Consider the following 12,758-nt stretch of genomic DNA (forward strand, 5'->3'; position numbering starts at 1 on the left):
AGGCGAGACGATAGGTCAAGGTGGGTTAAGGTGAATGGGCCAAGGAGGAAGCCAACAATGGCAGTGGACCACAGCCAAGCCGTGAAGCCATGCTAACGATCATACAATTCCAGGTTAACAATGATGTCCTAGAACCAAAAGTGACAACTGTCCAAGAGCATTCCTCTGAACAGCAACAAGTGCCAAAACTAGGACTCTAGGTCAACTTAGCGTTACCTACCTTACCTAGGTAAGTAACGTAGCTGGGCCAATGGTCGACAAATGATAGGTGTTTTAACTGACTACAACTTAACCACCTATTATCATTACGTAGGGTGACTCGAGAACTCACAGAGGTAGCCAGAGATAGCTGTTGTTGAGCCCTTCCCCTCTTCGCAACGTGACACCCGATTCGGGGAATTCGTCAAATAGGCGTCAAAAACAAACCAAACTAATCTTTAGATTCTGCTCGATGCTTGTGATGCTCGCCTCATCAATCCGACTCCTGACTTCTTTTCCCTCACATTCTTCTCGGACCAAGCCAGCTGGGCCCTGACGCGTGAGTGGTCAGAAGCATTTCGCTAAGGCGAAACATGAAACAATCCAGGCCGGGGTCCGATGTCACCCTGCTCGGAACGAGACAGCGCACAGACGTAAAACAGCCTGAGATTGGAGAGTTTGATAAGGTGGTTGTCACCCACTGGCAACAGAAGACGCCCACCAACCTCCGCCTTGTTCGTGCAGTTAGGTACCGAGTTAATGCTCCAGTCGAGGCGCCTGAGTGAGGGAACTTTCCGTCTGCCGATGCTTGCACGCCGCTCGGTCGGCAGTGGATCTCACACAACCAACGATGATTTGCATGAGCGGGACCGGTGCACCGAACCAATGCCAGAGTGACATCGAAAAAAAAAGTCATTCTGCAAAGTCGGCAATCACCACGGACAACTGACGAAGTGTGTTCCCGGAAAACCGGGCTCCTGTGAAAGATGTGCATCCTTGATCGCCTTGGAATATTTTTGATGTCCCTTGGTGCAGAAATGGTTGGGCTAGCGGCTGAACTGAACCGTTGAGATCGGCAATGTAAGTCACTGCCCAGATATCAGCTGGAAGACAACCCGAAAGGCAGCTCCATTAATAGAATCAGCCGCGGAGACCAGCGAGGCAGGCTGTGGGCAGTTGCTATGTACTTGAACCTGAAATCTACCTGCCTAAGATTCCCAGCAGCGCCTCTCTGCGCCGAAGTGGTGCTGGTATCACACGCAACATGTGCCAGAGACACCGAGTGATGAGTGGTCCTTCTGGAAGAGCTTCAACCCCTGCAGGGCCTCAGTGGACCTCCTCTCCCCGTACCCCTTTTCGTGCTCACTGATCAGACGGGCTTGGCTTCGCCAGCTGGAAGCAGGAATAAGGAGAGACCCCTGATTGGTGAGATGCCTTCAGTTCTGCAAGGCGGCGGGTGCATGGCTCCACTCTCCCACTGCCTGTGGGCAAAAAAAAAGCCCGTCTCCAAGTCGCATACTAATGCGGATGCTGGATTGCAGAAATAAAACGAAAGGCATCCGGAGTCCATAGACACTGTATTTACTTGATTTGCCTTGGATCCATCGGATATGTCACACCTAGCCTTTATTTATCTGTTTTCCTTTTTTTAAATTCATTTTTCCTTGCTTTCTTTTCCCCATGCTTCATTTTTTTTTTTGCAGCCCCGCTTTTCTTTTGGTCAGAAGGGACCTTGGCCCGTGATGTCAGGCTAGGGGTCTGGGGGTTTCTGTGCCTGCTGCTTTAGGTTGCACTTCCTGCTGCGCCAACTCCACCGCGCCAACTCCACCACGAACCTGATAATCCTCCAGCCATCGTCAAACTCTCGAGCGCCAATTCCATCGCTAGAGCCGGGCGAGCGACCCTTCCGAACCGATATGGCATTTCTTTTCAAATCGAAGAAGCATCAGGATCGAGGGCTCACGAGCCGCGATGGACAACAGGGCTCAGGGTCGTCCGCAGGGAGCGCGGCGGCGCGTATGAGAGCAGAGAAGGGCTCTCGATCTACACCTACCGGCAGTCTCCATTCTCTCGACAATGACGGCAGTATGGGCAGCCCCGAGCAATTCGCCCGCCAAAGAGGCCAGAGTCTCGACCAACAACCTCAGAGCTCTCCCCAAACCCTTCAACAACATCCAAACGAACAACAACCCGTACGTTTTCACACCTCACAAACGACCCGTGGCCTTCCTCTCCAGCGCGGTGGCACAGGCAACTGACATCTGGTCATTTTAGCTTCGCAATGGCGCGGCCTCACAACCGGGGACAAACCCGAACGCTTCGCTGTACCCTTGGTCGCAGCGGAGGTTAACATACACATCGTCGCATCCAAGTCCATTCCCGAGATATGGCGCCGCAGTCAATTCCGTCTCGTCCAAGGAGGGCGACATCTATGTAATGGGTGGTCTCATCAACAGCTCTACCGTTAAAGGCGACTTATGGCTGGTCGAGACCAACTCCAATATGTCCTGCTATCCGCTTGCGACCACCGCCGAGGGGCCAGGCCCGAGGGTCGGACATTCGAGCTTGTTAGTAGGCAATGCATTCATTGTGTTTGGCGGAGACACAAAGATCGAGGAAACCGATGTCCTCGATGAGACTCTCTACCTTTTAAATACATGTAAGATCCAGGCGCTGTTTCTCGAATTTTGAGATACTCGCTAACACGCAGTAGCGACCCGACAATGGTCAAGGGCACTCCCGACCGGGCCCCGTCCGGCAGGCCGATACGGGCACTCGTTGAACATTCTAGGCTCAAAGATATACGTCTTTGGTGGCCAAGTGGAGGGTTACTTCATGAACGACCTTGCGGCCTTTGACTTGAACCAGCTGCAAATGCCCAATAATCGCTGGGAGATGCTCATCGCCGGTAGTGACAGCGGTGCCCCGCCCCAAGGGAAGCTACCACCAGCGAGGACGAACCACACTGTCGTGACGTACAACGACAAATTATACCTGTGAGTTTCCTCATCTTTATTTGTCACGTGGAGCATCGCCCGTTGACGCTATTTAGGTTTGGCGGCACCAATGGGTTTAAGTGGTTTAACGATGTATGGTGTTACGACCCCATGACCAATCTCTGGTCGCAGCTGGATTGTATTGGCTATATTCCTTCACCGCGGGAAGGCCATGCTGCAGCCATTGTCGATGATGTCATGTACATTTTCGGAGGCCGCACGGAGGAAGGGGCAGACCTCGGAGATTTGGCGGCGTTTAGGATCAGCTCCCTCCGCTGGTACACCTTCCAGAACATGGGCCCGTCGCCCTCACCGCGATCCGGGCATAGCATGACCGCGGTTGGAAAGACGGTTGTGGTTTTGGGAGGAGAGCCGAGCTCCACCTCCATCACCGTTAATGACTTGGCGATTGTGTACTGTTTGGATACGACTAAGATCCGCTATCCGAATGACGCAGCCGCAAACCGAGATGCTCCAAAGAACAGGCGCCCCAGCGATGTCACGGCTCAAAATACCGCACGAAATGCGCCATCACGCGAGGGCTCGAACGGCCCCCCGGATCCCAGCAGATCCAACGGCCCGCCTAATGGCCCTTCCAGGCTTCCCAGGTCTATGGGGCCAGGAGGACCTGCCGGCCCACCACCCCAGGGGCAAGCTCCGAAACCAGGGCTCAGCGCCGCCCCTCCACCCCGGCCACGGACCTCCTCTCTAGAACGCCCAGATGAGACTCACACCTCCCCCGTGACATCCCCTATCCCACAAGGAGTTGCGTCGCTCCGGGAGGCTGAAAGTTCTGCCGCCGCAAATGGGAGGCGTACACCTCCAACTCAGGCCGCCGATGCACCAAGGACGAAACCCTCTAAACAGGGGCGAAGTCAAGGTTCCGCTGACAGCTCAACCGAGCCAGCTCTGAAACAGGTTGTACCTCGCCCAGCCTCCCCTCCGCCGCCAACTCGGCAGCCTAGCAACCCCCTGGGTAGGAGATCCTCGGCGAGGAGTTCCCAATCTGTCGCTCTTCTCAAAGAGCTCGACTCTGCTAGAAATCGGAATGCCTGGTATGCGTCGGAACTCGAGCTGGCCCGTAGAGCTGGCTACACCCCCAATACATCACTAAGCCCGGTACTCGACAACCGCACCATGGAAACTTTCGATGACGAGGATAAGCCGCTTGTGGAAGCGCTGCTTGCTATGCGGACGGAACTTGCCAATGTCCAGGCATCCGTCGACAAACAGGCAGTTTTTGCGGCCAAGCGAGTCGCCGAAGCCGAGAAACAACGGGATGCCGCTATCCAGGAGGCAATCTACGCTAAGGCCAAGTTGGTAGCACGTGTAGGGGGAAGTGCGAGTAGCACGCCGCAACTCGATAATGGGGAGGATGACGACCGTTCCAGCGAAATTGGCAGGAAGCTTGCCTACGCGCTCAACAGTCAGAAAGAACTCCAGGACCAGCTAGATCGCCTCAGCATCGAGTACGAATCGGAGAGGAAGGCGCGGAAACTCGCAGACGAAACGGCCAATGCAGCGCACAAGAGGATGACGGATCTTGAAACATACAAGCAGCAAAACGCTTCCGAACTCGAGCGACTCAAGGCTGAGCTACACATGACTCAGAAGGAGGCCCGGGAGAAGTCGGTCGCCGCCGTGGAAGCCGTGGCTGCCGCGGAAATGCTCCGCGCCGAAAAGGCCGAGTTCGAGCAGAAGTACACCGAGGCCACAGGGAGCTCCAAGGAACATTCGGAGACCTTCGCTAGTTTGCGTGGTGCGGTGGCCGCCTCCGCCGAGACGAAAGCTCTACTGGAGCGCAAACTTGACGAGGAACGGGCTCTCAGGGAAACCATCGAGTCAAAACTCAATAAGTTGAAGGCCGAGTACGAGGCACGGACCGCCGAGCTTGTCGCCGCGACGCAACGCCTACGGGACACCGAAGAGCTGGCTGAGCAGCACGCCAACGAGGCACGACTGCATCGTGAAGCCGTGATGGCCGGCCTGGAGAAAATGACGATGAAGGATGCTCCCAACTCGGACACTGGCTCCGTCGAACGGATTCGTGCTCTCCAGGGGCAGGTAGACGCAGCCAATGCTTTGGTCAAAAAGTACCAGCACGAAGCGGATACTGCGGCAGACAAACTCCGAGGCGCGGAGGAGCGCATTGCTGGACTTGAAGCATACCAAGAACAGGCCAGCCGCGAGGGTGTATCGATCCGTCGGCAGCTGCAGAACGCTCTAAGGGAAACGCAATCTCTGCAGGCAGGAAACTCGGATCTTAAGCAGCAACTGTCAAAGCAGCAGGTTGAGAGCAATGCCATGCTTGTCCAGTACAATGCTTTGAAGGATATCCTCGGCGAGCGGGGAATTTCACCCACCGTGGCTATGCGGTCGCGCAGCAGCCCGCGAAGCAGTCCCCGCGAAGGATCGCCCGAGCAGATGCGCCTGCGTGAGCTCGAACAGCGGCTTACCACAGCGCAGGCGGCGCTTGAGGAGGCGAAACAGCAAGCCGCGGCCCAGGCGCAAGTATCAGAATCGACGTACCGTAACAAGCTCGCACAGCTCGACAACGATTACCAGTCGGCCGTGCAGTATGTCAAGGGTACCGAGAATATGCTCCAGCAGCTTAAGGAGCAAAGCACGCGTTATAAAAACGAGAACCTCGAGCTGAAGAAGCAGCTAATTAACTTGGAAGAGGCGCTCGGCGCTGATGGTCGCCGTCTGGAAACCTTCCAGCGCGACCTGGAGCAACTCCAACAAGAAAACGCCCTTCTCGAACGGCGCGCCCAGGATGCTGAGCAAAAGGTCAGCACTCTCCTCGACCAGGTAGAGCTCTCGGTGGACAACTACCGCCGCCGGAGCAGGCAGGTCCCCAGCCTGAACTCGGAGTCCATCGGCATGGCCACCTCCAGCACAGCCAACGGTGGCGGCAACGGCAACGGGAACCACCACCGCATACCAGGCCACCTGCGCCAGGAGTCCACCGCCAGCGAGGCCGAGAGCCTCTACGACCCCTCCGCCCCGGCCCACGGCACTACCACCACCGCCGGCGGCAGCGGGCTGGGCGAGGCGCGGAACAGCGCGGCGCTGGACAGTCTGGCCAACGAGCTGGAGACGCTGCGCAGTCACTGGGAGACGACCAACAAGAACTACCGGCTCAGCAACGCGTTCGACATAGACGCCCACCCGGTCGCGACGGGCGCGGGCGCGTCGTCCCGGAAGGATGACGGTGCCGGTGCCGGTGCTGGTCTGGGTTTGAGCGAGAGCCTCGCCGACTGGAGAAAGAGGCTGGATGAGGGCCACCCAGATGCTCCCGGTGGTGCGAAGTGAGAGAGAAAAGGTGTGTGCGTGTGTGCGTTGGGATGCGGGATTTTGTATACGCGTGGGATAGACGGGGAAGGGCGAGGGAGGAGGGGGTGTACTACTAATATTCTGGGTGTGGTTTCAACCGAACAGGCGGTTCCTTCTTGTTTCATTTTCTGCTTACCTACTTGGAGAAGCTGGGGGTGTTTTCTTTCTTGCCTTTTTCTTTCTCATGTCGGCATCACCGACCGAACATGTGGAAGCCGGCAATTTGTTGTCATTTTCTTTTTCTTGCTTTTGTCTTGACTGACTGAGCTGCCTAGGCTGCTTTCTTTTTTTCGTTTTCGATTTTCTTCACCTCCGTTCTTCTCGTTTGATCGAACACCACGGAGGTTGAGCGGCTTTACGAAGCGAGCTGTGCTTGATGGTGCTTGTTTTGCTGTACTTTGCTCTGTGTGACGATATATAGGCGGTCAGCCCTTTTTGTTGTCGTTTGTTTGATACTGGATGGATGGAGACTGGACAGTGGGGGGGATGATGGATGGATGAAGTCAATGAGGAAGGGGAGCCCAGGTTATATCCGCTCTTTCCCTGGCGGCGGGTGCCAGATGGAGTTTGTGTTGTTTGAATAATATACCACTGTCTCTTCCGTTGTGCTTTGCTTTTCGGCTTTTTTGGCTATCGGTCATTTATAATGTGTAATGGTAGTAGACTCGGGATAAAACAAGGATGGGCTCTGGATGTGGAGGTTGGAATGTGTTGACGCTAGGAAAATCGGCATATTTTTCTGTTGTCATCTTCTGGGTAGGGTTATGTCGAGTATAAATAGCAATGTACTCATTTTATTTCCACGCCTAACAGCCCCATTTGTTCTAGATATCTTTCTATCTAACTCACCGCTTTCATCCAAATCGAACTCCAAACATCAAGCCACGCATATGACCAATCTACAACCGACCTACGCCTCCAACCCATCAATACACATCCCCTAGTATCAATGCGATATCAGACGATCCCAGTTATGAGGCGAAAACACTAACCAACCCCCTCACCACTACTGCGCGGTGATTAGACTGAGATAGATCCCCCACCCCAGCCCCGCCATCGCACCCATCAAACTCCTCGCCTCCACACTCGTCAAAAACACATAATTCACCAAGCTCACCAGCGGCCAAAACCGCCACCCCGCCTTGATCAACCCCCAAAACTCCACCTTCATCAACGCCCACACGCTCGCCCACGCCACATCCTGATACCTCAGCACCTCCGACCCGCCGCCCCCCAACAAAAAACGCCAACCCCCCCACCCCCACCCCCCCATCCACCACCCGCCGCCGCGGCGCGCGCCGCGTAGTGGTGGGCCATGGCCTGGCGCGCGGCGTGCATGAACAGGCTGTACATGGCGGTGTTGGCGGCGGCGCCGACGGTCTGGTCGAGGAGGGTCTTGGCCGCCGTGTTGCGCTTGTTGAGGCGCGGCTCGACGAGGGCCTTGGGGCCGCCCTTTGCGGCGTCCAGCTTGGCGTCCGGGTCGGAGGCGGCGGACACGGCCGCGGTGGTGGGGGCGAGGTGGTACGCGGGGAAGGTGCTTTCGAGGAAGTCTTGCCAGAAGGAAGTTGCGGAGGCGTGGAAGAGCAGGGAGAAGAGGGCGTATTGGAAGACGGGGATGTAATCCGATTGTGAGGGGGGTCTGTGGTTGGTTTGGGGTGGGGTTGGTTAGTTAGTGTTTTGGGTGGGTGAGTGAGATTGGGGGGTTTATGAAGAAAATAACGGACGTTGCTTTTGATGAAGCGGTGATGGCTTGAAGCCTAGGACATTGGAAATGGTCAGAGATGACCGGGCGGTCTGGAGGGTCCGCCGTTACAATTGGTGGAGGCATGGCTGCGGGTTTTGTGAGTGAGTCGCCTGGTGGTAGTGGCAGATGATTTCACAGTAGCCTGAACCTCAAAATGAGGGTTTGTTTGGGAATTTGAGTTTGGGGGTGAGAAGTGAAATAAATGGTGTTGAGACGGCGCTGAGTGCTTGCTTGTCCTTGACGAAAGCGAGTGCAACGCCGCTGGACCCACTTGCCACGCCGTTCCTAGTCTCACTGGTTGGCCATGGACGAATGTGGCATGAAACAATTGAAGGAGAACCGGACATTTCTGTCCTTGCAGCTGAATATTGTCGGTGAGAATACCGAGGGTACATGGTTTTCTTCGCCGAGCTTCTCCATTCTGAGTGGTCGAGGTGACAGTATGAGTGGCCCAGAATGTGTTCGCAAATTTACCGAGTTAACAAGTCTCAGTCATTTCTGTTCACGTCTAGTGGTAGTACATGCTCTGCAATTCATCTCACATTCCGCGTTGAATCGCTGTTCGCTCCGTGTATAGGTAGCCTGCATCCTGCCATCAACCCGCGGCCAAACGGCTCTCATACCCCCTGTTTCTTCCCGCAAGTGGCTGCTTAAGAGCGGCAGAGGATCCACATGAAGAACAGCTGCACAACGTAGGAGTAAAAGAATAGGAACTGCGTCCGCTGGCTCCTCTTGGCCCGTGAGTCGAGGGGGTGCATCGTCTGCATTGGACCCCGGTTGTCGTTGTTGTTCTCGGGTAGGAGAACGTATTTGAGAGAGCGCATCTAACCCTCAAGTCAGCTATGAAACGGTAAACGACGTAGATCTGAACAGCACAACTTACCAGGAAGAGTGAGTTTGCCAAGAAGGTGTAGATGAACACAGACCACCCGATCCAGCCGCCCGTTCCCTTCCCGCCATTAACAACCTCAGCCACGCTGATGGTGACAATCACACCCACGAACTTGTAACCCGAGTACGCCACCAAGTCCAACAACTGCGACTCGTTCGAGATGCTCAGTAGGTAGCAACCCAGCTTCAAACCCAAGATCTCCACTATCACTGCCACCACCGCCGTGGTCGCAATATACCCGAATAGTTCCGGTTGGAATTGGCCCTTTAACCCGGAGATCAGGGCCTGCAGGAAGATGTATGTGACCAGCGACATGACGGGGATGTACATATCGGGGCTGTTGACGTCATCGCGCGGTGGCAGGTACCAGGCCTCCTGCCCCGAGGGCCCCGTAGCCTGGCGTCTGGTCCATGGCTTGTGCCGCCAGGGGAAGAGGACGAGGAACAGTTTGTTTATTACGTAAGAGTTGGTGACAATAAAATAGTGTTTGAGCGCCGAGACGTTGACGAAGCGGTTCACCTGGTGGTTGCAAGTTAGTATGATGTATCACAAAAGCCTCGTTGAGTGCAGCTGGGCGTACGTTTTGTTCAATATATTCTTGCCCCTGCCTGAACGCTGTCTGGCCAAATTGCGATGCTATTTGCGCGGCCGGGTCGTTGATGAAGTTGCCGTACTGTCCAAATACATTGGGTCCTGCCGATGGCACCGGGCCTTGTTGTTGCTGTTGATGCTGCTGCTGGTGTGGTTGTTGAGGGTACGGGCTGCCATCATAGCCGCCTTGGGGTTGTGAGGTTGGTGGAGGCGGGGACCGCAGCTGGGGGACTGTCGAGACGTGTTGCGGCACCGGGTGGTGGAGGGGAGGGGAGCGTCCGTAGGTTGCTCGTTGCTGCATGATGCGCAATTGATAGAGGGTAGGAAGTAATACGGTTTGATTCTGAGGCTTTGAGGAATTCGTTGGTGGGCGGATCGGTCGCCGCGGTCGGCAATTGACGAGGAGTGTGGTGATGGGAGCTCGGTGCCCTCAAAATGCGGCAAGTTTGGCTGTTTCTGGACATGTGTTTTCAGCAGCTTATTGCGTGTCGAGTCCCCTGAATGGTAAAGCTTGGCAGTAGATGGGCCGGTTAATCCACGGCCGATGCCGCAAGGCCCAGGCCCGCCCGGCAACGCCAACCTATCACTGAATGCGATTCTTCTTGGGAGGGACAAGGGGCTGCAGCCATTGCCACAAGCGTGGAACACGCGGCCGAGAGAACAGTTTACACGATTCACTGATCAGTCTTTTTGCATCAGCAAAAGCCAGCAACAAGGTCGGTGCTCCACCTGCGCTTCACCATGTTGGACGCTTTCGAAATCATCAACACCTCCGGTGTGGTTCTTTGGTCTAGGAATTATGCAGCTGTCAGCCCCTCGGTAGTCAATAACTTCATCTCGGATGTCTTTATCGAGGAGAAGAGCACCGTCACCGGCGCAAAGGATGGCGCATCCGCCGCCGCCAACCCACCTTACAAATATGATCAGCACAGTTTAAGATGGACATTCAACAAGGAATTGGGCATCATTTTCGTCGTGAGTACCAGGAATCCCCTTCTCTATCTTCTTCGCCACTGACACTTGCGACAGGCAGTCTACCGGTCTCTCCTCCACTTGCCCTGGATCGATAAGCTCGTCGACAACATCAAAGCTATCTTCTTGAGTCTCTACGGCGACCAACTTAAGAAGCCAAACACCACCATCATCGAGTGTATCAAGTTCGACGAATACTTTGAACAGCAAATCCAAGAGCTAGAGCAAGGCAGCAGCAAGTCGGATACACGTGCATACATTGATGAGGCTACCTCCGAGGATGCGGGCGACGACCCTCCTTTGCCGCCAGCTCTTGTACCCAACCAGAAGCCTCAGGACAAATCGTCGGCCGAACCTTCCCCGGTTGCAACACCTAATGTCTCGCGCCCGTCAACTCCCAGCGCAAGCCACCTGCTGGTGGCCAAGCCTGGACCTGGCGGCAAGATGTCGAGACGAGCAAGAAAGATCCAGAACACCACTTCGGCGCCACCTTCATCCGGCGACGAGGGCCCGGGGCGGAAGGGGAAGCCGGTTAAGGCGGCGAAGCGCGGGCGGAAATGGGATGCAGATGGGCTTGCGGATGAAACCGACGACGTCCAGCTCGATTACTCAATCACAAACGACAGTGGGGCTGAAGCTGGTGGGAGGCCAGGAGCCGTCGAGGAAGTGGATGCTTCCACGTGGGGTGAGACAAGCAAGGGGAAGTTTGTGCTCAGGGATTTGGGTGATGAGGTTCATTCTATTCTGGCGGATGCGGACGCCAAGAAGAACACCACAGCCAAGGCCGAGGGGTCGACGGGTCTTGTTGGCTCAAGTTTGAGTGCCATCGGAGGACTGTTTAGGAACGTGGTTGGTGGCAAGACCTTGACGAAGCAGGATCTCGAGAAGGCGATGAAGGGCATGGAAGAACATCTTCTCAAGAAGAACGTTGCGCGAGAAGCTGCCGTGAGGCTGTGTGAGGGCGTTGAGAAGGAACTCCTTGGAGTGAAGACGGGAAATTTTGAGAGTAAGCTCGCTTCCCTCGCCCTTGACCCCTAAAACACTACCACTAACACTTACATCAGGTATAAACGCGAGGATACAGAAAGCCATGGAAGCCTCCCTGACCAAGATGCTCACCCCGACATCCTCCCTTGACCTCCTTCGTGAGATCGACGCCATCACCGCGCCGTCCGCTACTTCTCTCCGGAAAGCCCGCCCTTACGTCATGTCTATCGTCGGCGTCAACGGTGTCGGCAAGTCCACCAACCTTTCCAAGATCTGCTTCTTCCTTCTCCAGAACAAGTATAAGGTTCTCATCGCCGCCGGCGACACGTTCCGCTCTGGGGCCGTCGAACAGTTGGCAGTACACGTTCGCAATCTCAAGGAGCTTACGGCTCGTGAGGGTGGACAGGTCGAGCTATATCAAAAGGGGTATGGCAAGGATGCTGCGGCCGTGGCCAAGGATGCCGTTGCTTTTGCCGCGCAAGAGGGTTTCGATGTTGTGCTCATTGATACCGCTGGGCGGAGGCACAATGACCAGCGGCTGATGTCGTCGCTCGAGAAGTTTGCCAAGTTTGCGCAGCCGGACAAGATCTTGATGGTCGGCGAGGTATGTCTACTCTGAACCCACTCTCTACGCACAAAGATCTAAGAATACTGACTCATCCGATTAGGCGCTCGTCGGCACGGACTCGGTCGCCCAAGCCAGGAACTTCAATGCCGCCTTTGGGTCCGGCCGGTCCCTAGATGGCTTTATTATTTCGAAGTGCGACACTGTTGGAGACATGGTCGGCACGCTGGTCAGCATTGTGCATGCCACGAACGTGCCCGTGTTATTTGTTGGTGTTGGGCAGCATTACTCGGACTTGAGAAACTTCTCGGTCAAATGGGCCGTTGAGAAGCTGTTGAGTAGCACATGAGACGGTATCAGAGGGCCAGTTAGATATGGCGTGCGTCTTGCGCAGAATTAGGATATTAGTAATGTCTTTTAGAGTCCGTGATAGGATAAACGTTACCCCCAACATACCGGCACTTCTGGTTCTCGGTGCCTGGTCTTGCTGTGTATAATCTGTACCTCTGTTGCCCCTGATTTCCATTTCCGTTTGCTAAGGGTTAGGGTCGTTCGTTTGTAAAGCCATCACGTGTTTTCGTGCCAACCTCAAACTTTCGACGCCCCGCGAAAACGCGTCTCTTCCAATCGGCCTCGACTGGGCGTGTTTCCCCAACGTCGCATCACCGACACCATTTGCTTCCCCGATCGCCGCAC

The 12,758-nt window shown here is 55.4% G+C and overlaps 4 protein-coding genes across 4 annotated transcripts; 3 read left to right on the top strand and 1 right to left on the bottom strand.

The window, feature by feature from the left end:
• Window positions 1-1,895: 1,895 nt before the first annotated feature.
• CHGG_06260 (uncharacterized protein) lies at window positions 1,896-6,290 on the top strand (the record flags this gene model as incomplete). The annotated part of the gene is made up of 4 exons (XM_001222354.1): window positions 1,896-2,171; window positions 2,254-2,638; window positions 2,771-2,975; window positions 3,032-6,290. 4 exons carry the CDS (start codon window positions 1,896-1,898, stop codon window positions 6,288-6,290), a joined length of 4,125 nt encoding a protein of 1,374 aa, XP_001222355.1.
• Window positions 6,291-7,626: 1,336 nt separating this feature from the next.
• Window positions 7,627-7,932, top strand: CHGG_06261 (uncharacterized protein; the record flags this gene model as incomplete). Its single annotated transcript, XM_001222355.1, has 1 exon — window positions 7,627-7,932. One exon carries the CDS (start codon window positions 7,627-7,629, stop codon window positions 7,930-7,932), a length of 306 nt encoding a protein of 101 aa, XP_001222356.1.
• Window positions 7,933-8,705: 773 nt separating this feature from the next.
• On the bottom strand, window positions 8,706-9,839 carry CHGG_06262 (uncharacterized protein; the record flags this gene model as incomplete). The annotated part of the gene is made up of 3 exons (XM_001222356.1): window positions 8,706-8,879; window positions 8,939-9,466; window positions 9,528-9,839. The coding sequence occupies 3 exons, from the start codon at window positions 9,837-9,839 to the stop codon at window positions 8,706-8,708; spliced, it is 1,014 nt and encodes a 337-aa protein (XP_001222357.1).
• A 440-nt stretch (window positions 9,840-10,279) lies between these two features.
• CHGG_06263 (uncharacterized protein) lies at window positions 10,280-12,411 on the top strand (the record flags this gene model as incomplete). Its single annotated transcript, XM_001222357.1, has 4 exons — window positions 10,280-10,513; window positions 10,568-11,516; window positions 11,575-12,101; window positions 12,166-12,411. 4 exons carry the CDS (start codon window positions 10,280-10,282, stop codon window positions 12,409-12,411), a joined length of 1,956 nt encoding a protein of 651 aa, XP_001222358.1.
• Window positions 12,412-12,758: the final 347 nt, after the last annotated feature.

Source organism: Chaetomium globosum, genomic scaffold (genome assembly GCF_000143365.1).
Source record: "Chaetomium globosum CBS 148.51 scaffold_3 genomic scaffold, whole genome shotgun sequence".
NCBI classification, from domain to species: Eukaryota; Fungi; Ascomycota; class Sordariomycetes; order Sordariales; family Chaetomiaceae; genus Chaetomium; species Chaetomium globosum.